General features: G+C 45.6%; 2 protein-coding genes across 2 annotated transcripts in view; one reads left to right on the top strand and one right to left on the bottom strand.

Moving 5' to 3' along the window:
- Window positions 1-18,506, bottom strand: part of LOC140104700 (uncharacterized) — a 38,102-nt gene extending 19,596 nt beyond the window's left edge. The window contains exons 1-13 of the mRNA XM_072128344.1: window positions 18,356-18,506; window positions 11,422-11,497; window positions 10,625-10,783; window positions 7,916-7,994; window positions 6,570-6,699; window positions 6,153-6,213; window positions 5,914-6,038; window positions 5,777-5,839; window positions 4,805-4,884; window positions 4,364-4,456; window positions 3,758-3,863; window positions 3,555-3,662; window positions 891-1,030 (exon numbers count right to left, since the gene is read on the bottom strand). Coding sequence (XP_071984445.1) covers window positions 891-1,030; window positions 3,555-3,662; window positions 3,758-3,863; window positions 4,364-4,456; window positions 4,805-4,884; window positions 5,777-5,839; window positions 5,914-6,038; window positions 6,153-6,213; window positions 6,570-6,699; window positions 7,916-7,994; window positions 10,625-10,783; window positions 11,422-11,485 — 1,208 coding nt within the window. The 5' untranslated portion in view covers window positions 11,486-11,497; window positions 18,356-18,506. The remainder of the gene's footprint in view (window positions 1-890; window positions 1,031-3,554; window positions 3,663-3,757; window positions 3,864-4,363; window positions 4,457-4,804; window positions 4,885-5,776; window positions 5,840-5,913; window positions 6,039-6,152; window positions 6,214-6,569; window positions 6,700-7,915; window positions 7,995-10,624; window positions 10,784-11,421; window positions 11,498-18,355) is intronic.
- Window positions 18,507-21,494: 2,988 nt separating this feature from the next.
- LOC140104261 (protein SSUH2 homolog) overlaps window positions 21,495-27,473 on the top strand; it is a 56,402-nt gene continuing 50,423 nt past the window's right edge. Inside the window, exon 1 of the mRNA XM_072127726.1 lies at window positions 21,495-21,701. The gene's annotated coding sequence lies outside the window, so the exon portion shown is untranslated. The remainder of the gene's footprint in view (window positions 21,702-27,473) is intronic.

The raw sequence follows: 27,473 nt of genomic DNA on the forward strand, positions 1-27,473 counted from the left end.
TCTTGCATTTCCTACTGCGGGAACTAAACTTTTTGTGCAACATTTTTGGAAGTTGAGAAAGTTGTGTAGTGACGGCACATGTGGTCGGAGGGCGTCCGGTGCCCCCACTGTGGTGTCCGGCAGAGGCTGCTGCATGTGCTCTGTATGAGATCACAGACGTGGAGCAGGTACAAAGAAACAGACAAAATGTAACTTAAAAAAAATGGAAATTTATTGTAACAGATTTCCTTATAAAAACACAAGGAGCCACATACAGCAGCGACGTCTGTACTGGATCCGGGGGAGGAGCTTCTGGTGACAAGAAATGGGAACCAGAAGAAAAAATATACACTCCCTGTATAGAAGCGTCCAGAGGTCAGCAACATGGTGAAACTACAACTCCCAGCATGCCACATTCACTTCCAGAATATCCAAGCAGGTATACATGCTGGGAGTTGTAGTTCCACAAAAGCTGAGGAGCTGCAGCCGCAGCAGCAAAGTAAAATATTCTCTTACGTCTAGTATATTTCTTTGTTATATCTGTTCCTGGGAAAGCTGGGTGGCTCAGGACTTAACAAAAGGCAAACACTGTCACTTTGAAAATCTCAAGTTTTAGAATCAAGTGGAACTCAGGCTCCATTAGCATAAAAAGCTGCACTCCTACACCGTCCACTAGGGGCACAGCACAGACATTCATTGTATGAGGTATGAGAACAGCCCTAGGGCACACAGCTTTCCCCAGGACTACATAGGTTTACTGAAAAAAAAACCTAAAAACTATTAAAAAAAGGCACATAAAAATAATGGCAAAGTATAATACACATCAGAGTAATATCCTGCACATCTAATATCTGACACATTGTAACAGCCGGACATTAACTTCCACAATCCATAGAAACAAGTTTCCGGATCACAGGATGACGCAGCAGCAGGTGGACGGATAATCCTTAGTCTCCACCTTGTTCTCCCGCCCGTACACAAAGTAACTGCAGCTTTTCCCCTTCCAGTTATACTCAACCTTAGTGAGAGGAAGCAACTCAATGGTTTGTCTCTGAGGAGAGAAGATACAGAATATTATACAACAAGAACAAAAGCAAGGAGGCAGTATTATAGTAGTTATACTCCTGTACATAGGGGACAGTATTATAGTAGTTATATTCCTGTACATAGGGGGCAGTATTATAGTAGTTATACTCCTGTACATAGGGGACAGTATTATAGTAGTTATATTCCTGTACATAGGGGGCAGTATTATAGTAGTTATATTCCTGTACATAGGGGGCAGTATTATAGTAGTTATATTCCTGTACATAGGGGGCAGTATTATAGTAGTTATATTCTTGTACATAGGGGGCAGTATTATAGTAGTTATATTCCTGTACATAGGGGGCAGTATTATAGTAGTTATATTCCTGTACATAGGGAGCAGTATTATAGTAGTTATATTCTTGTACATAGGGGGCAGTATTATAGTAGTTATATTCCTGTACATAGTGGGCAGTATTATAGTAGTTATATTCTTGTACATAGAGGACAGTATTATAGTAGTTATATTCTTGTACATAGGGGACAGTATTATAGTAGTTATATTCTTGTACATAGGGGACAGTATTATAGTAGTTATATTCTTGTACATAGGAGTAGTATTATAGTAGTTATATTCCTGTACATAGGGGGCAGTATTATAGTAGTTATATTCCTGTACATAGGGGGCAGTATTATAGTAGTTATATTCCTGTACATAGGGGGCAGTATTATAGTAGTTATATTCTTGTACATAGGGGGCAGTATTATAGTAGTTATATTCCTGTACATAGGGGGCAGTATTATAGTAGTTACATTCCTGTACATAGGGGGCAGTATTATAGTAGTTATATTCCTGTACATAGGGGGCAGTATTATAGTAGTTATATTCCTGTACATAGTGGGCAGTATTATAGTAGTTATATTCTTGTACATAGAGGACAGTATTATAGTAGTTATATTCTTGTACATAGGGGACAGTATTATAGTAGTTATATTCTTGTACATAGGAGGCAGTATTATAGTAGTTATATTCCTGTACATAGGGGGCAGTATTATAGTAGTTCTATTCTTGTACATAGGGGGCAGTATTATAGTAGTTATATTCTTGTACATAGGGGGCAGTATTATAGTAGTTATATTCTTGTACATAGGGGACAGTATTATAGTAGTTATATTCTTGTACATAGGAGTAGTATTATAGTAGTTATATTCCTGTACATAGGGGGCAGTATTATAGTAGTTATATTCCTGTACATAGGGGGCAGTATTATAGTAGTTATATTCCTGTACATAGTGGGCAGTATTATAGTAGTTATATTCCTGTACATAGGGGGCAGTATTATAGTAGTTCTATTCTTGTACATAGGGGGCAGTATTATAGTAGTTATATTCTTGTACATAGGGGGCAGTATTATAGTAGTTATATTCTTGTACATAGGGGGCAGTATTATAGTAGTTATATTCCTGTACATAGGGGGCAGTATTATAGTAGTTATATTCTTGTACATAGGGGACAGTATTATAGTAGTTATATTCTTGTACATAGGAGTAGTATTATAGTAGTTATATTCCTGTACATAGGGGGCAGTATTATAGTAGTTATATTCCTGTACATAGGGGGCAGTATTATAGTAGTTATATTCCTGTACATAGGGGGCAGTATTATAGTAGTTATATTCTTGTACATAGGGGGCAGTATTATAGTAGTTATATTCCTGTACATAGGGGGCAGTATTATAGTAGTTACATTCCTGTACATAGGGGGCAGTATTATAGTAGTTATATTCCTGTACATAGGGGGCAGTATTATAGTAGTTACATTCCTGTACATAGGGGGCAGTATTATAGCAGTTATATTCTTGTACATAGAGGGCAGTATTATAGCAGTTATATTCTTGTACATAGAGGGCAGTATTATAGTAGTTATATTCCTGTACATAGGGGGCAGTATTATAGTAGTTATATTCCTGTACATAGGGGGCAGTATTATAGTAGTTATATTCCTGTACATAGGGGGCAGTATTATAGTAGTTATATTCTTGTACATAGGGGGCAGTATTATAGTAGTTATATTCTTGTACATAGGGGCAGTATTATAGTAGTTATATTCCAGTACATAGGGGGCAGTATTATAGTAGTTATATCCCTGTACATAGGGGGCAGTATTATAGTAGTTATATTCCTGTACATAGGGGGCAGTATTATAGTAGTTATATTCTTGTACATAGGGGGCAGTATTATAGTAGTTATATTCTTGTACATAGGGGGCAGTATTATAGTAGTTATATTCTTGTACATAGGGGGCAGTATTATAGTAGTTATATTCCTGTACATAGGGGGCAGTATTATAGTAGTTATATTCCTGCACATAGGGGGCAGTATTATAGTAGTTATATTCTTGTACATAGGAGGCAGTATTATAGTAGTTATATTCCTGTACATAGGGGGCAGTATTATAGTAGTTATATTCTTGTACATAGGGGGCAGTATTATAGTAGTTATATTCCTGTACATAGGGGGCAGTATTATAGTAGATATTCAGTACTTACCTGCTTCAGGATACGACATGTAGACATGTATTGGGAGTAATGTTGCTGTACCGCAGTTTGAGAGTTCTGGTTTATGGACGGCTCAGGGAAGTTAATGACTGGAGGAACCTATGTATGTAACATATTAATATTGACTTGTGTCCTAATGTGAAGAAATATTTGCAGGTTATACTATACATCCCCCACTCAGTACAGGTCCTCACCAGTATCTGCTCGTCTACATACATCTTCTCTCCAGTTACTTTCTTGAAGAGGTCGGTGGGGAATTCGGAGTGGTGATCGGGGATGAACTCATAAATGTTATTCTTCCTACAAATGCAGAAATAAATCATTGTGACACTGCCGGGGGTTACACTTATCTCCGTACTGGAGCCATATGGATGACTGTAGAGAAATATGGATCTATTGCCCTTTCCAGGTTATGGGAGGAGAATCCGATCCATTGTGAGCCGCTCCTTATATAATACAGCTGCTCTGTTATGTGTCATTCCTTATGGCCCTTTCATATGAGTATTGTGGGAGCGTATATACAATTTACTTTTGTGAGAGTTTATCAAATTTGCGGCAGATACATCCCCATAGAAGACTATGGTGCCCGGCGGTGGCACATGTGGCACCGTGCATTGGGAAAAGCTACTGTAGAGTGTGCTTTATCCACGCGTTTCCGGGCGGGCGCCATGCTTCGCTATGGAGAGGGGTAGCAGCGCTCCCTCCTCCTCCTCCTCCTCTCCAGCGCGCTCTGCTAGGCTCGCTCATGCTATGAGTCTACGACTGTGTGAAAGCCGCCTTAACCACGGTCATGTCCTCACCAGGTCACAGTCAGCTCGATGAAGGTCATCACCTGGCCCTTCCCACTGCAGCCGGGACACGTCTGGACATTGGTCTGGTTGCAGGTTCTGCATCTACAATTGGATAAAATTTTTAAAAAATTAAAAATCTGCCGTTTAGATACAGCAAAAACAATACATCAAGCATACAAGCACATGATCAGATATTAGCAGCGAAGTGGGTCATTGGGTCAAACTGGTGCCATCAGGGTAGAGGGAGACCAAGGGATCAGATACCTGAATACATGATAATGTATTGGTATTGAAGGAGCTATGGGTCTGATGTAAGGGGTGCAAATACTTTGCCACGGCTCCTGTAGCATTGAAAGCCACGTTTGTTTATCTAAGGGCAGTACTTATAGGGCCAGCGCTGCATTCAGGTATCCACTAGAGCCGGAGTGTAGCCCCCTGCACACTACATACCCCATAGACCCAGTCCCATTGCAGTTCATGCACTCCTCCTCCGATCGCTTCCCAGATCCATTACAGTCCCCACATTTCATCTAAAAGCAGAAGAAACATATTAGAGGATAAAATACATTATAAACAAATAAATGCACAATACAGAATAGATTACACCCCATCAGCATTATATATATTATATATGGTGTATTATCCCTTATATATCACATTGCAATACATAACTGTACATCATCTATACATTGGGCCACATTTATTAAGGTGTTTGCGCCAGTTTTCTGTCTGACTGCACTGAAAAGAACGTGGAAACTGCTTGTACATGTGTATATAGTGTCTGTGCCAGAATTGTGCCGAATGCTCTACGTTAAAGGTCCACCAAAATAAGTTGAGTCACACTTCCCCTGGAGTGCAGGGGGCGCCAGATTTATGAAGACATTGGGGGTCATTTACTTAGGGCCCGAATCACTCTTTTTCGTCGGGTTTCCCAAAATGACAGATTTGCGCCGAATTGCCCCAGGGTTTTGGCGCACCGATCGGATGGTGGCGCATCGGCGCGGGCATGCACGCGATGGAAATCGGGGGCCGACGGAAAACCCGACGGATTCGGAAAAACCGCAGAACTTTTTTTAAAAAAAATGTGTCGCCTGACACACACTTACCTGCACCCAAGATAGGATGGTGAACTCCAGTGAACTCCGACGGACCTCAGCGCAGCGGCGACACCTGGTGGGCATCGGGCGCACTACCTTAGTGAATCGCCAGAAGACCCGAATCCTCGACGGAGAAAGCGCCTCTGGATCGCGAATGGACCGGGTAAGTAAATCTGCCCCATTGCGCCACTTTTAATGAATCTGCCGCCCCTGCGCTGGTCCTGATACATGTGGCCCAATGTATCCATTTAATATCAATATTGTTACAATTCTCCTGGGCTCCCCCTGCTGGCAGGTCCCTGATCCTACATCCCTCCACACTCACCCTGCTGTTCCCATTACACGTCTGGCAGATGATCTTCCCTTTCCCGTTACACTCCTGGCAGGACTAGAAGACAAGATGAGATGATCAGACGTCTCCTCTCTCCTGGAGGGCTGCGAGGAGAGATCACAAGTTATTACCTTCTTGCTGGTCGTATGAGGAACAGGCAGTTTTTCAGTTTCATCATGGAATAGAGTTGGGGTTTTGACATGGACTTCCCAGGGCTGAGGTGCTGGACCTTTGTCAGGAGAGTCTAGAGCGCCCCCTGCAATGAAAAATGAGTGGACGGTTTAAACTTATAATGGCAGCCATATTGGTTGTCACTGAGACATGGTCACCCAGCTTTCCCAGACCCGTGCCATACATCCCATGTACTTACCAGTCAGTGGCTTCGTCACCCATTCACATGAACGAGACTCTGTAAAGGTTTCCAGGCGATACTAAAGAAAAGGGATTAAAGGTGAATTCCATGATATCATTTATTGATCAATATCAGATTGGTGGTGGATGACCCCCAGCACCCCTGCCAGACTGTAATGTGCTACCATTGTGCTGTCATGTCTGTCCATCACATCGCCTGCTGCTCAGTCCCATCCAAGTTATTGGGGCTGAACTGTAATACTGAACATGGCCACTATACAACATATGGCGCTGTGCTAGTTGGGGGTGAAAAGGCTACAGATCTTGTGCACATTAAAGATAAGTGGAAGTGCCAGGAATAAGACAACCACCAATATGATATCATTCCTCACTCCGAGCAGCTAACTCCACCAGGAACATAGGGGGCAGCACTGACCCGATAGGTGTTGAATGGCCTGAGCTGAGTAATTTCCATCTCCTCCGCTGGGGACGAGCCGTAACAACACTGACCGCTCACGTAGTCCAGCAGCGCCTGCTTGGCCGCTTCCTGATTGATGGACGGAATCCTGGAAAAGTACAAGGAAGGCGCCGAGCAGACGGAGGTCAGTAACTTTCTAACACATTTACCGTCTGAAATTATATAGGATATAGGCCCCTTCCCATTGGCTGCATGGGCCCCCTATATTGTACCCACCAGGGCACAAGGTCTAAGGGGCTCCTCAGCGGTATCTACCTGCTAAGCCCACTTATAGAAACCTCTACATAACAGGACACAGCCCCCCACCACCTATATCAGGGCACCCCCCATACATAATGATAAATCCTGATTTGTAAAGCGCTACAAAATTTGATGTCGCTATATAACTAATCACAGGACACAGTCCCCCTCCCCAAAGACCTATATACGGGCATCCCCCATACATCACAGGACACAGCCCCCTCCCCAAAGACCTATATCAGCCGACCCCCCATACTTCACAGGACACAGCCCTCACTAACCAGGGACCTATATCAGGGAACCCGCCTATACATCAAAGGACACAGCCCCCACCCCAGAGATCTACATACGGGCATCTCCCATACTTCACAGGACACAGCCCCCTCCCCAAAGACCTATATCAGCAGACTCCCCCATACAATACAGGACACAGCCCCCTCCCCAAAGACCTATATCAGCAGACTCCCCCATACAATACAGGACACAGCCCCCTCCCCAAAGACCTATATCAGCGGACCCCCCTTACTTCACAGGACACAGCCCTCACTAACCAGGGACCTATATCAGGGAACCCGCCTATACATCAAAGGACACAGCCCCCACCCCAGAGATCTACATACAGGCATCTCCCATACATCACAGGACACAGCCCCCACCCCAGAGATCTACATACAGGCATCTCCCATACATCACAGGACACAGCCCCCACCCCAGAGATCTACATACAGGCATCTCCCATACATCACAGGACACAGCCCCCACCCCAGAGATCTACATACAGGCATCTCCCATACATCACAGGACACAGCCCCCACCCCAGAGATCTACATACAGGCATCTCCCATACATCACAGGACACAGCCCTCACTAACCAGGGACCTATATCAGGGAACCCGCCTATACATTACAGGACACAGCACCCACCCCAGAGACCTATATAAGGGCATTCCCCATACATCACAGGGCACAGCCCCCACCCCAGAGATCTACATACGGGCATCTCCCATACATCACAGGACACATCCTATATACATCTGTCATACAATGTCACAGCAGTAACTTACGTCCAGTCCCTGTTTGTCGGCGCGGGGGCGCTGCCAGGATCTGGTCCGTAGGCCGGTGGGGGAGGTAAGAATTTACCATCTGGAATAAAAAGACATCACATCAGGTCAGGGCTGTGCCCCTCAAATGACGGCCAAAAACACAGAGTGTAAGACTGACGGGTCCACTCATTTATAGGGAGACAAGTTACAGTAATATTCCCTTTCTTGTACATTTATCACAAAATCTAAGATCTCCGTCTCACAGCTCAGAAATACTATAGGAAGCTGCAGTCATTGACAACACTCTGAGAAAGAGACTAGACTCCAACGGATTGGGGATTGCGCTGCTGGGACAGGTATTTAGAAGGGGATTGTGTCGCATGCGATCCGATTTTGGCACAATCTATCATGCGACAGAAATGGGGGGGGGGGTATCGTCAGACGATGCGACTGATTCGAACTGAGCGCGGGATTTAACATTAAAATTGTGCCGCAAGTCCAAGCACTTACATGCACCAGGAAGAAGAAGGTGAACTCCGGGGACCTGAGCGGGGAAGCGACACATGCAGGATATCGGGCGCTGGATCTTAGTGACTCCCCACACAGCGCATTATACATGGACAATGCACTTACATTCACCAGGAAGAAGAAGGTGAACTCCGGGGACCTGAGCGGGGAAGCGACACATGCAGGATCTTAGTGACTCCCCGCACAGCGCATTATACACGGACAATGCACTTACATGCACCAGGAAGAAGAAGGTGAACTCCGGGGACCTGAGCGGGGAAGCGACACATGCAGGATATCGGGCGCAGGATCTTAGTGACTCCCCGCACAGCGCATTATACACGGACAATGCACTTACATGCACCAGGAAGAAGAAGGTGAACTCCGGGGACCTGAGCGGGGAAGTGACACATGCAGGATATCGGGCGCAGGATCTTAGTGACTCCCCGCACAGTGCATTATACACGGACAATGCACTTACATGCACCAGGAAGAAGAAGGTGAACTCCGGGGACCTGAGCGGGGAAGCGACACATGCAGGATATCGGGCGCACGATCTTAGTGACTCCCCGCACAGCGCATTATACACGGACAATGCACTTACATGCACCAGGAAGAAGAAGGTGAACTCCAGGGACCTGAGCAGTGAAGCGACACATGCAGGATATCAGGTGCAGGATCTTAGTGACTCCCCGCACAGCGCATTATACACGGACAATGCACTTACATGCACCAGGAAGAAGAAGGTGAACTCCGGGGACCTGAGCGGGGAAGCGACACATGCAGGATATCGGGGCAGGATCTTAGTGACTCCCTGCACAGCGCGTTATACACGGACAATGCACTTACATGCACCGGGAAGAAGAAGGTGAACTCCGGGGACCTGAGTGGGGAAGCGTCACATGCAGGATATCGGGCGCAGGATCTTAGTGACTCCCCGCACAGCGCATTATACACGGACAATGCACTTACATGCACCAGGAAGAAGAAGGTGAACTCCGGGGACCTGAGCGGGGAAGCGACACATGCAGGATATCGGGCGCAGGATCTTAGTGACTCCCTGCACAGCGCGTTATACACGGACAATGCACTTACATGCACCGGGAAGAAGAAGGTGAACTCCGGGGACCTGAGTGGGGAAGCGTCACATGCAGGATATCGGGCGCAGGATCTTAGTGACTCCCCGCACAGCGCATTATACACGGACAATGCACTTACATGCACCAGGAAGAAGAAGGTGAACTCCGGGGACCTGAGCGGGGAAGCGACACATGCAGGATATCGGACGCACAATCTTAGTCAATCGCGGCATGGTGCATTATCGTTGGAAGAATGCACTTCAGTTGAACTCCTCAGACAGGTAAGTAAATGTGCCCCGTTGTCTGTGTATAATGTCCTGTGCCGCGATTCAATAAGATCGTGCCCCCGATATCCTGCATGTGTCGCTTCCCCGCTCAGGTCCCCGGAGTTCACCTTCTTCTTCCTGCTGCATGTAAGTGCACTGGATGCAACACAATTTGAATGTTAAATCCCACGCTCAGTCTGAATGAGTTGGATCGTCCGATGGACCCTGCCCCAATTTCTGTCGTAGGAAAGCAGTGCAGTAATCCAATCGCGTGGGACGCAATCCCCTCTCATGGCCGCGCAAAACTTGAAAACATTGGATAGTCCGACAAAAGTACGTCTGCTGACCCTTAGTAAATAAGCCCCAATGTATCAGTGTGGATAAGATATGGCAGACAGTTTAATTCACAGACGTTTGTCTACACTGGATTCAATTGCAACAAACCCTCAGCTGTTTGAAATCTTTATGGCTGTTTTCAAAGTATAACCTTTCATTGAGAGACTGCAGAAATCTTACAAATGACAGGAGACCAACAAAGATGCATTTATATACATTTATCCCAGCTAAAAGGGGGTCCCCGATTACAACATAAGGTGGAGGGGTCCACCATCCTTAAATAGAGGGGCCACCGCTCTCACAGAGCTGCAGGACAAATCCAGGGAATACCCCTTCTTGGGATTTGAGGAGGTTGGGGAAACACTACAAATAATGATATATATATATATATTATGTGTACTGCTGCCCCAACCTCCTATATATATATTTACATAAATATAGATAGATATATGACACAGAGAGAAGGAGACGCCCCTTTAAGGGGCAATAAATAGTCTTATGCAAAAATGATAAAAAACAAGTTCCTTAGAGGAATTACTCACCATTGCTCCCACCGCCCACCCCTTCATAGCCGGGGATGCCATTAAAATTGGGGTATGGTGCCACCTGGGGGGCCAGGGCACTTGTGTTCACAGAGGGGTAATAGCCTGGGGCCACAGCGGGGTTCCCAGCAGGAGGGTAGGGGGCCCCTGGAGGCATCGCTGGAGTCACATAGGAGAGAGCAGAGATTCACAGCTTATGGCTCGTATACAGGGTGCATGTACATTTACTACTCATGTTATTGCCTTTTACAACATAAAATAAAACTTTTCGTAAACTTTTGTAAGCAAACATTTTCTTTGTTAATGGGCTTGAATATTTATGCATCCAATATAAAATGTAGCCAATTCTATAATGTTCTGTGTCTCCATGGTTACAGGCTGTAAGTAGTCAAATTCTGCAGACTGGCGCCACCTGGTGTTCACAGTGTATATGTGCACGTCCACATCATGAGCCAAGAGCTGGTGGACACACACGCTCAGTCACAGCCAGGTCTCTGCATAGTGATCCTCTTTACAAAGCAGCCAATAGGAATAGCTTCTTGCCCTGCGTGTCAGGAGAGGAGCAGAGTGCATTGAACTTGGGCAAAAAAGCGAATCTGATTGGCTTCCCTGCAGAGTGCAGGGAATGGGCTGTGCGGCATGTGTGTCCCCCAGCCTTCCACTCAGTAGGGAGATGCTGTACGCCAGGTGGTGGATGCACTGACTAAGCAATGACTCAATGGAAGGACAATCATGTACTTAACACATGGATCTGCAGTGTACATTCCCATCATCTATATGTAATCATGTGACCTTACCAGGGTTCATGGGGTATCCTGGCTGGAAAGGGGGGGCAGGTTGTCCATAATTTGGCATTTCCATGGTTCCAATTTACTAAAAAAAAGTAAATAATCATAATATCACAATTTTTTCCTCAATTTTAGAGACAGAACCTTCCCTCTGTGACCAGCAGGGGGAGCGTGATGTTAAGTCTCGCCTTACAACTGCTGCAATAGTGATGAGATGGTAAGAGATAGGACTCCTCCAGCAGCCACGGACCGGACACAATTATCTCGCTGGGTAGATAATGGGGCACATTTTTCGGAATGTGCCCGATCTGCAATGGTAAAATTGCTTGCATGGGTATTTAAGTAGTGGGTGCGCTGTGATTGTGTCCAATACAACCCTTTTTGTGCTGCGCTGGCCTCCATGTGACACAATTTAGAGGGCGTGCCATGGGACCGGTTAAGTAAATGTGCCCCAATGTCTGTTATATTGCTCCAGTAATAACCGCACATGGGAGACTGTGGACAAGAAACGCTCAGACATTGATCCAGCCGGACCGGAAGAACCGGTATGTGAGCAAAGAGCAGGACAATCCCACCCCTCATGCCAGATCCATTGTCCTAAAAGCTGCAGAATGGGGCGCGGTGGAATCTGCACAACATCTTTCCTCTACTAATAACACCATTAGCATCCCCCAGGAGACACTTCTCTCACATCCGTTTTTCACAATAAACTTCTCTGCAATTAACTCAGCAAAAAACATGGGATCAAAAAAATACAAACAGACTTGTAAACCTAAAATAGAAAGAAAATCATAGCTGTATACATCTAGTGGTGGTGTATAATGTGTATGTAGTGATCTCCTCCTAGTGGTGGTGTATAATGTGTATGTAGTGATCTCCCCCTAGTGGTGGTGTATAATGTGTATGTAGTGATCTCCCCCTAGTGGTGGTGTATAATGTGTATGTAGTGATCTCCCCCTAGTGGTGGTGTATAATCTGTATGTAGTGATCTCCTCCTAGTGGTGGTGTATAATCTGTATGTAGTGATCTCCTCCTAGTGGTGGTGTATAATCTGTATGTAGTGATCTCCCCCTAGTGGTGGTGTATAATGTGTATGTAGTGATCTCCCCCTAGTGGTGGTATATAATGTGTATGTAGTGATCTCCCCCTAGTGGTGGTGTATAATCTGTATGTAGTGATCTCCCCCTAGTGGTGGTGTATAATCTGTATGTAGTGATCTCCCCCTAGTGGCGGTGTATAATGTGTATGTAGTGATCTCCCCCTAGTGGTGGTGTATAATCTGTATGTAGTGATCTCCCCCTAGTGGTGGTGTATAATGTGTATGTAGTGATCTCCCCCTAGTGGTGGTGTATAATCTGTATGTAGTGATCTCCCCCTAGTGGTGGTGTATAATCTGTATGTAGTGAGCTCCCCCTAGTGGTGGTGTATAACCTGTATGTAGTGATCTCCCCCTAGTGGTGGTGTATAATGTGTATGTAGTGATCTCCCCCTAGTGGTGGTGTATAATGTGTATGTAGTGATCTCCCCCTAGTGGTGGTGTATAATCTGTATGTAGTGATCTCCTCCTAGTGGTGGTGTATAATGTGTATGTAGTGATCTCCCCCTAGTGGTGGTGTATAATGTGTATGTAGTGATCTCCTCCTAGTGGTGGTGTATAATGTGTATGTAGTGATCTCCTCCTAGTGGTGGTGTATAATGTGTATGTAGTGATCTCCTCCTAGTGGTGGTGTATAATGTGTATGTAGTGATCTCCTCCTAGTGGTGGTGTATAATGTGTATGTAGTGATCTCCTCCTAGTGGTGGTGTATAATGTGTATGTAGTGATCTCCCCCTAGTGGTGGTGTATAATGTGTATGTAGTGATCTCCCCCTAGTGGTGGTGTATAATGTGTATGTAGTGATCTCCTCCTAGTGGTGGTGTATAATGTGTATGTAGTGATCTCCTCCTAGTGGTGGTGTATAATGTGTATGTAGTGATCTCCTCCTAGTGGTGGTGTATAATGTGTATGTAGTGATCTCCTCCTAGTGGTGGTGTATAATGTGTATGTAGTGATCTCCCCCTAGTGGTGGTGTATAATGTGTATGTAGTGATCTCCCCCTAGTGGTGGTGTATAATGTGTATGTAGTGATCTCCCCCTAGTGGTGGTGTATAATCTGTATGTAGTGATCTCCTCCTAGTGGTGGTGTATAATCTGTATGTAGTGATCTCCTCCTAGTGGTGGTGTATAATCTGTATGTAGTGATCTCCCCCTAGTGGTGGTGTATAATGTGTATGTAGTGATCTCCCCCTAGTGGTGGTGTATAATGTGTATGTAGTGATCTCCCCCTAGTGGTGGTATATAATGTGTATGTAGTGATCTCCCCCTAGTGGCGGTGTATAATGTGTATGTAGTGATCTCCTCCTAGTGGCGGTGTATAATGTGTATGTAGTGATCTCCCCCTAGTGGTGGTGTATAATCTGTATGTAGTGATCTCCCCCTAGTGGTGGTGTATAATGTGTATGTAGTGATCTCCCCCTAGTGGTGGTGTATAATGTGTATGTAGTGATCTCCTCCTAGTGGTGGTGTATAATGTGTATGTAGTGATCTCCTCCTAGTGGTGGTGTATAATGTGTATGTAGTGATCTCCCCCTAGTGGTGGTGTATAATGTGTATGTAGTGATCTCCCCCTAGTGGTGGTGTATAATGTGTATGTAGTGATCTCCTCCTAGTGGTGGTGTATAATGTGTATGTAGTGATGTCCCCCTAGTGGTGATGTATAATCTGTATGTAGTGATCTCCTCCTAGTGGTGGTGTATAATGTGTATGTAGTGAGCTCCTCCTAGTGGTGGTGTATAATCTGTATGTAGTGATCTCCTCCTAGTGGTGGTGTATAATGTGTATGTAGTGATCTCCCCCTAGTGGTGGTGTATAATGTGTATGTAGTGATCTCCCCCTAGTGGTGGTGTATAATGTGTATGTAGTGATCTCCTCCTAGTGGTGGTGTATAATGTGTATGTAGTGATCTCCCCCTAGTGGTGGTGTATAATGTGTATGTAGTGATCTCCTCCTAGTGGTGGTGTATAATGTGTATGTAGTGATCTCCTCCTAGTGGTGGTGTATAATGTGTATGTAGTGATCTCCCCCTAGCGGTGGTGTATAATGTGTATGTAGTGAGCTCCCCCTAGTGGTGGTGTATAATCTGTATGTGAGAAACTCCCTGTGATTGTGGCTGCGGTAATCTAACACTCTAAAAATGTTTGCACTGCATTTGGTTTTCCCCCTGGAGTCTCTTGGCGCTGAGTGATGCGGTCAGAGATTAGATCAGGTATATAATAGCCGTGTCCGGTTACATGGGACTGCAGGTCTATGTTTTCCAATCAGTCATATTACTGCAGGGTTTATGATGCATGGGGACTACACCCTCCACGTTGCTACATCTGCATAGCTACACCTGTAGCCTGGTATTATGTAGTTCAGCGCTTCTCCTGGAGTTTATTGGGGGCGCTGTACACCCAGTATAAGATGAGACCTCACACAAGAACATATCAGTGACAGCGAGCGCAGGTGTCACCAGTCTCCAGCTCGTGCACACTGACCCCCGCTATAAATACATAACCTTTCCCCAAGGCCGATCAGATTACCCCAGTGGTCGGGGCGCGGCCTCTGATTACTGTACTCTCTCCCCAACGCTGTTCATCCTGAGCCTCCTGGTCCCCGAGTAGAATGTGAAACCTACAATCACGACTGACACAATATAGAGGGTGACGTATTGTCACACAGAAGCAGATCTGCTGCGCATCAACTTCAAAACTGCACATTGCGAGGAGCCACAAATCAGCACAGACTTAATTTGTCACAGCTGGGGATCTGTTACAGTTACACCCAATCTGGACAGAAGCTTATGGATTATTATAGAAAAAGCAGAAGCAAAAATGTCTCTTGTATCAGTATGGTAACAAAGGCGGGAGCAAGTGTAATGTATTGTCCCTGCAGAGATGTGTAATCAGACCTCACACTGCTGTGCTCTGTGCTCTCTGCAGCCAGTGTTATGTATTGTCCCTGGAGAGATGTGTAATCAGACCTCACACTGCTGTGCTCTGTGCTCTCTGCAGCAAGTGTAATGTATTGTCCCTGCAGAGATGTGTAATCAGACCTCACACTGCTGTGCTCTGTGCTCTCTACAGCCAGTGTTATGTATTGTCCCTGGAGAGATGTGTAATCAGACCTCACACTGCTGTGCTCTGTGCTCTCTGCAGCCAGTGTCATGTATTGTCCCTGGAGAGATGTGTAATCAGACCTCACACTGCTGTGCTCTGTGCTCTCTGCAGCCAGTTTTATGTCCCTGGAGAGATGTGTAATCAGACCTCACACTGCTGTGCTCTGTGCTCTCTGCAGCCAGTGTTATGTATTGTCCCTGGAGAGATGTGTAATCAGACCTCACACTGCTGTGCTCTGTGCTCTCTCCGGCCAGTGTTATGTATTGTCCCTGGAGAGATGTGTAATCAGAACTCACACTGCTGTGCTCTGGGCAGCCAGTTTTATGTCCCTGGAGAGATGTGTAATCAGACCTCACACTGCTGTGCTCTGTGCTCTCTGCAGCCAGTGTTATGTATTGTCCCTGGAGAGATGTGTAATCAGACCTCACACTGCTGTGCTCTGTGCTCTCTGCAGCCAGTGTTATGTATTGTTCCTGGAGAGATGTGTAATCAGACCTCACACTGCTGTGCTCTGTGCTCTCTGCAGCCAGTGCTATGTATTGTCCCTGGAGAGATGTGTAATCAGACCTAACACTGCTGTGCTCTGTGCTCTCTGCAGCCAGTATTATGTATTATCCCTGGAGAGATGTGTAATCAGGCCTCACACTGCTGTGCTCTGTGCTCTCTGCAGCCAGTGTTATGTATTGTCCCTGGAGAGATGTGTAATCAGACCTCACACTGCTGTGCTCTGTGCTCTGTGCAGCCAGTGTTATGTATTGTCCCTGAAGAGATGTGTAATCAGACCTCACACTGCTGTGCTCTGTGCTCTCTGCAGCCAGTGTTATGTATTGTCCCTGGAGAGATGTGTAATCAGACCTCACACTGCTGTGCTCTGTGCTCTCTGCAGCCAGTGTTATGTATTGTACCTGGAGAGATGTGTAATCAGACCTCACACTTCTGTTCTCTGTGCTCTCTGCAACCAGTGTTATGTATATGGATTTATAATTCAGGATTGGAGCTTCTCCAAGTGCACTGGGGGTGTGTCCTCACACTGCTGAGCTCTATGTACTAGACACCTCCATCTTCACTTGACAGCTCGGAGTAAAAGCTGTAGAAGACTCCTTGTTAAATGCTACAAAAGTCACTTAGGAGATAATAAAAATAAAAACATAGTCAAACAAACAATTAGAAGAGAGGGTCCTGATTATAGCCAAAAAGCTAAGAGCACAGCAGTGTGAGGACACACCCCCTGTGCACTATAAGAAGCTTCAATATTTATATATTCAATATATTCAATGGAATATAAAAACAATATTTTTATAAAACAATATTTCACAGTTCTGCTGTTCCTAACAACATACATAAAGGTCTGATAACACGTCTCACCTAACAATGGCTGCAGGGATCACAGCAGTGCATTTGGAGAAGCCACAATCCTGAAACATCACAGTCCTGCTGCTACTAACAACATACACCAAGGATCTCTAGGGAAATACATAGCACTTGTGGAAGAGGGGACAACCTCTAAATACACACAAGGTTACAGATATGGAGACATCAAATCTTTATACACATTAAAGGGGTTGTCCGACTTCCTTAAAAACTCTGGAGGTGGTTGGATAGGGTGACTTACCTCCCCCGGCGCTCTTAGTCTCCAGCTCCGCCGTCCTTTGGGAGGTGTGCCCGTTTGTTTACAGCACTGGGCCAGGGGACGGGCGTGCCTGTCCCTGTAAACAAACAAGGGCTTGTATGTTCTCTCCGTGTTTGCGTGGGTTTTCTCCGGGTCCTCCGGTTTCCTCCCACACTCATACTGGTAGGTTGATTAGATTGTGAGCCCCATTGGGGACAGGGACTGATTTGGCAAACTCTGTGCATCGCTGCGTAATCTGTGTGTGCTATATAAATAAGGGCCCGGCTCCAAAAAACGGGAGTGCCGGAGGAGGACAGCCCACCTTCAGAGTTTTTAATAAAGTCGGACAACCCCTTTAAGAGGCAGGTGACCCCTGCATAGGCCACGGCCGTCCTGTGTGCACCCCTAGCATTAAGTTTCCCATTGCAGGTCAAAACCTGCATTGTCCCGCCTTCTACAAAGAAAGTTACATCCTGCAGAACATTTCAGTTCAGGAGAATAGTCTGCGGAAGCGCCATAACCTGCCCCACATGTACATGACATCACCGCGCCCGGATCCCCTCCCTACAGTATAAACACGTTCTCAGACGCCAGACACGGGATCCGGGACAGATTTTGTGGCATGTGGCTTATCAGTATATGGGAAATAACGTCACTATCTCATCCAAACCTGTTGAGGTTGAGCAACTGCTCTGCAAATACGGAGCACACGCAGAACACACGCAGAGCACACGCAGAGCACACGCAGAGCACACGCAGAGCACGCGTGGGCGATATCTCTATGACCACTATGGTAAAGGGACACAGACAGGAACAGGATCAGACCCGAGATAAACACCATCATGTGAGCGGCTCCACTGAGCACAGACATTCACAAGCTGGAGGTGCAGGGCGGGCCCCTCCCAAAGCTACAGAACTACAACCCCCAGCATAACCTGCTAGCCAAATGAGTCTCCAATGAGAACAGGGCCACAACTCTGAGCCACCAAGCTCTGGATGTAGCAGAGCTGAACAGTTTCTTATGGAGATAATACAGAGAGCCCCGCCTGCAGTCCCATGTAAAACCCCCAAGAAATACAAGACTCCAAGTTACGCCCAATAACAAACTGAGCTCTGCTGCATCTATACACACCGTACCTTGAAAGAGGCGACCAGACTAATGTTCCAAACCCTCAGCAGTGGCGGAGACTCCCCTCCAGCTATGGGGAAATGAGTTGTGTGGCCTCTCCAGTGCAGGAATGTGAGGAGGGTCCTGGGGCAGGGGGATGGGGCGGGGGATGTATAAGGAACATCATTATCAGGATGGGAGGGTCTATAGGCGCTGGGGAGACAAATAGCATCAAGATGTATAGAATCATCCTGTGTGAATATATATATGTACACACCCTGTATATACAGACATAAATGTAATAGAAAATATCAGGACAACTGACACATTGCATCAAACAATTCTATGGTAACATTGTAGCACTGATAAGGATGAAATACAAATAATAAAAATAACAATACAAATAAGCAACATTGTAGCCCAGATCCCAGATCTGTTCAAGCCTGGATTCTGTGCACATTCATAGAGGAGAGCCCCACCCAGGTCTCCATCCAGCACCCGCCAGCAGCCTGACAGGACCAGCACCCGTACACTACAGAGATAATACACACAGTGATGTCACAGTACAGGATAATACACACAGTGATGTCACAGTACAGGGATAATACACACAGTGATGTCACAGTACAGGGATAATACACACAGTGATGTCACAGTACAGGATAATACACACAGTGATGTCACAGTACAGGGATAATACACACAGTGATGTCACAGTACAGGATAATACACACAGTGATGTCACAGTACAGGATAATACACACAGTGATGTCACAGTACAGGGATAATACACACAGTGATGTCACAGTACAGGGATAATACACACAGCGATGTCACAGTACAGGGATAATACACACAGTGATGTCACAGTACAGAGATAATACACACAGTGATGTCACAGTACAGGGATAATACACACAGTGATGTCACAGTACAGGGATAATACACACAGTGATGTCACAGTACAGGGATAATACACACAGTGATGTCACAGTACAGGGATAATACACACAGTGATGTCACAGTACAGGGGTAATACACACAGTGATGTCACAGTACAGAGATAATACACACAGTGATGTCACAGTACAGGGGTAATACACACAGCGATGTCACAGTACAGGGATAATACACTCAGTGATGTCACAGTACAGGGATAATACACTCAGTGATGTCACAGTACAGGGGATAATACACACAGTGATTTCACAGTACAGGGATAATACACACAGTGATGTCACAGTACAGAGATAATACACACAGTGATGTCACAGTACAGGGGATAATACACACAGTGATGTCACAGTACAGAGATAATACACACAGTGATGTCACAGTACAGGGATAATACACACAGCGATGTCACAGTACAGGGATAGTACACACAGTGATGTCACAGTACAGGGGTAATACACACCGTGATGTCACAGTACAGGGATAATACAAACAGTGATGTCACAGTACAGGGATAATACACACAGTGATGTCACAGTACAGGGATAATACACACAGTGATGTCACAGTACAGGGATAATACACACAGTGATGTCACAGTACAGGGATAATACACACAGTGATGTCACAGTACAGGGATACTACACACAGTGATGTCACACTACAGAGATAATACACACAGTGATGTCACAGTACAGGGATAATACACACAGTGATGTCACAGTACAGGGATAATACACACAGTGATGTCACAGTACAGGGATAATACACACAGTGATGTCACAGCACAGGGATAATACACACAGTGATGTCACAGTACAGGGATAATACACACAGCGATGTCACAGCACAGGGATAATACACACAGCGATGTCACAGCACAGAGATAATACACACAGTGATGTCACAGTACAGGGATAATACACACAGTGATGTCACAGTACAGGGGTAATACACACAGTGATGTCACAGTACAGGGGTAATACACACAGTGATGTCACAGTACAGGGATAATACACACAGCGATGTCACAGTACAGAGATAATACACACAGTGATGTCACAGTACAGAGATAATACACACAGTGATGTCACAGTACAGGGGATAATACACACAGCGATGTCACAGTACAGGATAATACACACAGTGATGTCACAGTACAGGGATAATACACACAGCGATGTCACAGTACAGAGATAATACACACAGTGATGTCACAGTACAGAGATAATACACACAGTGATGTCACAGTACAGGGGATAATACACACAGCGATGTCACAGTACAGGATAATACACACAGTGATGTCACAGTACAGGGATAATACACACAGTGATGTCACAGTACAGAGATAATACACACAGTGATGTCACAGTACAGGGATAATACACACACTGATGTCACAGTACAGGGATAATACACACAGCGATGTCACAGTACAGGGATAATACACACAGCGATGTCACAGTACAGAGATACTACACACAGTGATGTCACAGTACAGGGATAATACACAGAGTGATGTCACAGTACAGAGATAATACACACAGTGATGTCACAGTACAGGGGTAATACACACAGTGATGTCACAGTACAGGGGTAATACACACAGTGATGTCACAGTACAAAGGCAATGCACACAGTGATGTCACAGTACAGGGATAATACACACAGCGATGTCACAGTACAGGGATAATACACACAGTGATGTCACAGTACAGGGATAATACACACAGTGATGTCACAGTACAGGGATAATACACACAGCGATGTCACAGTACAAGGATAATACACACAGTGATGTCACAGTACAGGGATAATACACACAGTGATGTCACAGTACAGAGATTGTTATGTAGAATATAACGTTTACATTTTAGCTTAGATATTTTTCATACCTCCCAACCGTCCCGTTTTGGGCGGGACAGTCCCGTTTTTTAACCCTTGTCCCGCCTGCACGGACCGTTAAGTGAAAGTCCCGGTTTTTTTGCGGTTTCACGGATTTTTCCGTTTTGTCCCGCCCCCGAGTCCCGCCCCCCCCCCCGAGTCCCGCCCCCGTCCTGCTCAGGATACAGAGAAGCCAGGGGGCGGGGTACAGCGTCCTCCTCCTCTCCAGCTCCCGGGCTGTCTGCTGCAGAGCCGGCACCTCCCCCATCCCCTCCCCTGGGAGGCAGAGCCCTCCCTGTCCTCAGGCTGCCACTTGCAGGCACATGGATGGATGGATGGATGGAGCAGTGCAGAGTGTCATGTTCTCTGCACTGCCCCTGCACAGCAGCCCCAGGGGATCATCCTCCGTGCAGGCAGGAACTCTCCAGCACTGCTACATCAATGGCTCCCTGCCCCCACCTCCTCCTGCTCCTCACTGAAGTTCGTCTGATGAAGCAGAGCCGAGTGTGTGCAGCTGCTGCAGTGTGATAACAGGTACTCTACAGTGACTGCAGGCAGCAGCTAAAGGGTTAAACACTTTCCCCCATAGACCCCCTGCCCCCATCCCTAACCCCCCCAGTGCCCTTCTATTCTGCTTTTATTGTACCATATACTTAATCCCTTAACCCCTTAAGGACGCAGGGTTTTTCTCTCATTTCTCGCTCTCCAACTTCAAAAATCCATAACTTTTTCATTTTTCCGTGTACAGAGCTGTGTGAGGGCTTATTTTGTGCGTAACAAATTTTACTTTCCCGTAATGTTATTTATTTTAACATGCCGTGTACTGCGAAGCTGCAAAAAACCCCCCACCTTGTATGAAGAAGACTCAGCCCGTGAGCCCTCTTCATACACTCCTTATACTCTCTGCGTCGTAGAGCTACGGCGCAGAGCGTTAAGGGGTTAAAGGGGTTTTCCCACAAATACAAGTTAGGCCCTATCCATAGGACAGGGCTTAACCTGCTGATGTGTGGGGGTTTCAGTGATGTGACCCCCATAGATCATGAAAATGAGGGGTCTGTTGGGGTCCACATAAGGTCCATGTCATCGCTTTATGACGGTAATGGAGCAGAATGGTCATACACGGCCGCCTGCTCCATTACTCTGACGGAACAATTTTTGCGTTTCCATATTTCACTCCCCACTTTCAAAAATCAATAACTTTTTTATTTTTCCACGTACAGAGCTGTGTGCGGCCTGTTTCTGCGTAACAAATTATACTTCCTAGTGACAGTATTAAATATTCCAGGCCCTGTACTGGGAAGCGGGAAGGAAAATATCAAATGTGTTTTTTATGGCTTTCACTGCGCGCTCAATAGGACTCCTCCCCTTTACTGCGCTCCATAGGACCCCTCCCCTTTACTGCGCTCCATAGGACCCCTCCCCTTTACTGCGCTCCATAGGACCCCTCCCCTTTACTGCGCTCCATAGGACCCCTCCCCTTTACTGCGCTCCATAGGACCCCTCCCCTTTACTGCGCTCCATAGGACCCCTCCCCTTTACTGCGACAACGAGCATGTCCCCCCCCTAGACAACGAGGATTTCCCCCCCTAGACAACGAGCATTTCCCCCTGCTAGACAACGAGCATGTCTCCCCCTGACCCCTAGACAACGAGCATGTCCCCCCCCAAGACAACGAGCATGCCCCCCCCCTAGACAACGAGCATGTCCCCCCCCCCAGACAACGAGCATTCCCCCCCCTAGACAACGAGCATGTCTCCCCCCGACTCCTAGACAACGAGCATGTCCCCCCCCTAGACAACTAGCATTTCCCCCCCCCCTAGACAACGAGCATGTCTACCCCTGACCCCTAGACAACGAGCCTGTCCCCCCCTGTGGCTGCGTGCCCTTTTTTGTGTGTTTGTGTTATTTTTGTCTTCCAGGACCGTGCCTGCTGTGGACTGCTTCGGATTCGAAGGATTACGTCTATGACCGACATTTCTAACAAATAAAATGGTCAACGAGGGTGTGTCTGCGTCTTTTGTTCAATAAAATTTTCTGAAAACGGTGTGATTATTTATTTTTTTGCGACACTCTTCATAGTTTGCCGTAGTAGTGGTGCCGGCTAGGTGACGGTGCTCATTACTAAGGGCTGGCCTTAGTGTTTGCCTTAATTTTTTTGGCAAATTCACACTAACGCCCATACCATTACCCCGGTACCCACCGCCACCAGGGGTGCCGGGAAGAGCCGGGTACAAACCAGTACCTGACCGTCTATAGATGGTCAGGTAGTGGGGCGGCTGCAGGCTGTTATTGTTGCGCTGGAATAGCCCCCTAACAGTGGCCTATCCCAGCTCAGTAATAGCAGGCTGCTGCTGCTTTTTTGTATCTGGCTGATTCGAACAATAGGGGGCACCCCATGCCGTTTTTCCCCCCCATTTTTTTGTAAAAATGGGGGAAACAGCCTGGGAGCCCCCTTTAAAGGGGGGACCCCACGCATATTTTTGTCAAAAATTTGAAGAAAAAACGGCATGGGGTGCCCCTATTTTTCAAATCAGCCTGATACAAAAAAGCAGCAGCAGCCTGCCATTACTGAGCTGGGATAGGTCACTGTTAGGGGGCTATTCCAGCGCAACAATAACAGCCTGCAGCCGCCCCAACACCTGACCATCTATAGACGGTCAGGTACTGGTTTGTACCCGGCTCTTCCCGGCACCCCTGGTGGCGGTGGGTACCGGGGTAATGGTATGGGCGTTAGTGTGAATTTGCCAAAAAAATTAAGGCAAACACTAAGGCCAGCCCTTAGTAATGAGCACCGTCATCTACCCGGCACCAGTACTACGGCAAACTATGAAGAGTGTCGCAAAAAAATAAATAATCACACCGTTTTCAGAAAATTTTATTGAACAAAAAACGCAGACACACCCTCGTTGACCATTTTATTTGTTAGAACTGTCGGTCATCGATGTAATCCTTCGAATCGGAAGCAGTCCACAGCAGGCACGGTCCTGGAAGACAAAAATAACACAAACACACAAAAAAGGGCACGCAGCCACAGGGGGGGACAGGCTCGTTGTCTAGGTGGGGGACATGCTCGTTGTCTAGGGGGGGGGGACATGCTCGTTGTCTAGGGGGGGACATGGTCGTTGTCTAGGTGGGGGTACATTCTCGTTGTCTAGGTGGGGGTACATGCTCGTTGTCTAGGGGGGGGTACATGCTCGTTGTCTAGGGGGGGGCATGCTCGTTGTCTAGGGGACATGCTCGTTGTCTAGGGGGGGCATGCTTGTTGTCTAGGGGGGGCATGCTCGTTGTCTGGGGGGGACATGCTCGTTGTCTAGGGGGGGGCATGCTCGTTGTCTGGGGGGGACATGCTCGTTGTCTAGGGGGGGGCATGCTCGTTGTCTAGGGGGGGGCATGCTCGTTGTCTGGGGGCGGACATGCCCGTTGTCTGGGGGGGACATGCTCGTTGTCTAGGGGGGGACATGCTCGTTGTCTAGGGGAGGACATGCTCGTTGTCTGGGGGGGGCATGCTCGTTGTCTAGGGGAGGACATGCTCGTTGTCTAGGAGGGCATGCTCGTTGTCTAGGGGGAGTGGAATATGCCCCCCAATTATATACATAAATATACATTGGTGCCAGTGGATGCGTTGAAGGTATGAGCAGTGGCGTGGCCAGGGGGTGTGGTTAGGGGGCGTGGCTAGGGTGTGGCTTCTGTGGGTAAAAAAATCGCCGCGGCGCGCTCCGCGCGCCGCCATTTTGTCCCTCTTTCTCCTCCACAAAAGTTGGGAGGTATGATTTTTTCTGTAAGTAGTTTTTTTATACAAAAGTCCCAAACTTTTTCAGAATCTGCATACTAAGGTTAAAAACGGCATGTCTTTCTGTAGCAACAAAACTATGTGCCCCCCCCCCCCCCCTTCCCATTAGTAATGGTGGGAGGCAGTTACTGCAGGACCTTTGTTCTCAGGGTTATCGGATGATTAGATCTGGATGTCACAAGTAGCTGGAGACCTTGAGCAGACACTACGCCCCCTAGTGTCCAGGTAGAGAACTAAACAGCCCCAGACAAACAATGTCATAGACTCCTCTGCCTTCTGCATGACACGTGTGAATGGCGTCTTAAAACCGGTTTTCACGGTTTTGTGGATTTCCAGGAATATAAAGGTGGAGTTTTGCCACTTTGTTGTGTTTTCTGTTATTGGACAGATGCAATTCCCAAATGTGTCCTTCCTAGGGGATCACCTACTGTAGACTGCAATGTCCTGGTGCAGTCTGTGTGGTCTGTGACCATGGGCAGCACTGCCAGGTCTCCTGTGTACAGCACGGCACCTGTGGATTATTGATTGGATTGGGACTTATCTATTGCTTGTTACAGACTCCATTCTGTCTGACCGCTTAAAAAAAAAAATAATATATATACATATGTGTATACTCACAATTCATACACTCAAATATATACACACATTTATATATGTATAAACATAGAGCAAATACACACCGTATACACAGATACAGCATAAACATACATGCAGTATATACACACCATTTAAACAGATACAGCATAAACATACATGCAGGATATACACACCATATATACATACATACAGAATATACACACCATATACACAGATACAGCATAAACATACATGCAGTACATACACACCATATATACATACATACAGCATATACACACCATATACACAGATACAGCATAAACATACATGCCGTATATTCACACCATATATACATACATACAGCATATACACACCATATACACAGATACAGCATAAACATACATGCAGTATATACACACCATTTACACAGATGCAGCATAAACATACATGCAGTATACACACCATATATACATACATACAGCATATACACACCATATACACAGATACAGCATAAACATACATGCAGTATATACACACCATATATACATACATACAGCATATACACACCATATACACAGATACAGCATAAACATACATGCCGTATATACACACCATATATACATACATACAGCATATACACACCATATACACAGATACAGCATAAACATACATGCAGTATATACACACACCGTATACACATACATACAGCATATACACACCATATACACAGATACAGCATAAACATACATGCAGTATATACACCATATATACATACATACAGCATATACACACCATATACACAGATACAGCATAAACATACATGCAGTATACACACCATATATACATACATACAGCATATACACACCATATACACAGATACAGCATAAACATACATGCAGTATATACACACCATATATACATACATACAGCATATACACACCAGATACACAGATACAGCATAAACATACATGCCGTATATACACACCATATATACATACATACAGCATATACACACCATATACACAGATACAGCATAAACATACATGCAGTATATACACACACCGTATACACATACATACAGCATATACACACCATATACACAGATACAGCATAAACATACATGCATTATATACACACCATATATACATACATGCAGCATATACACACCATATACACAGATACAACATAAACATACATGCAGTATATACACACCATATATACATACATACAGCATATACACACCATATACACAGATACAGCATAAACATACATGCAGTATACACGCCATATATACATACATACAGCATATACACACCATATACACAGATACAGCATAAACATACATGCATTATATACACACCATATATACATACATGCAGCATATACACACCATATACACAGATACAGCATAAACATACATGCAGTATATACACACCATATATACATACATACAGCATATACACACCATATACACAGATACAGCATAAACATACATGCAGTATACACACCATATATACATACATGCAGCATATACACACCATATACACAGATACAGCATAAACATACATGCAGTATATACACACCATATATACATACATACAGCATATACACACCATATACACAGATACAGCATAATCATACATGCAGTATATACACACAACGTATACACATACATACAGCATATACACACCATATACACAGATACAGCATAAACATACATGCATTATATACACACCATATATACATACATACAGCATATACACACCATATACACAGATACAGCATAAACATACATGCAGTATATACACACACCGTATACACATACATACAGCATATACACACCATATACACAGATACAGCATAAACATACATGCAGTATATACACACACCGTATACACATACATACAGCATATACACACCATATACACAGATACAGCATA

This window comes from Engystomops pustulosus, chromosome 10, assembly GCF_040894005.1.
Source record: "Engystomops pustulosus chromosome 10, aEngPut4.maternal, whole genome shotgun sequence".
NCBI lineage: Eukaryota > Metazoa > Chordata > Amphibia > Anura > Leptodactylidae > Engystomops > Engystomops pustulosus.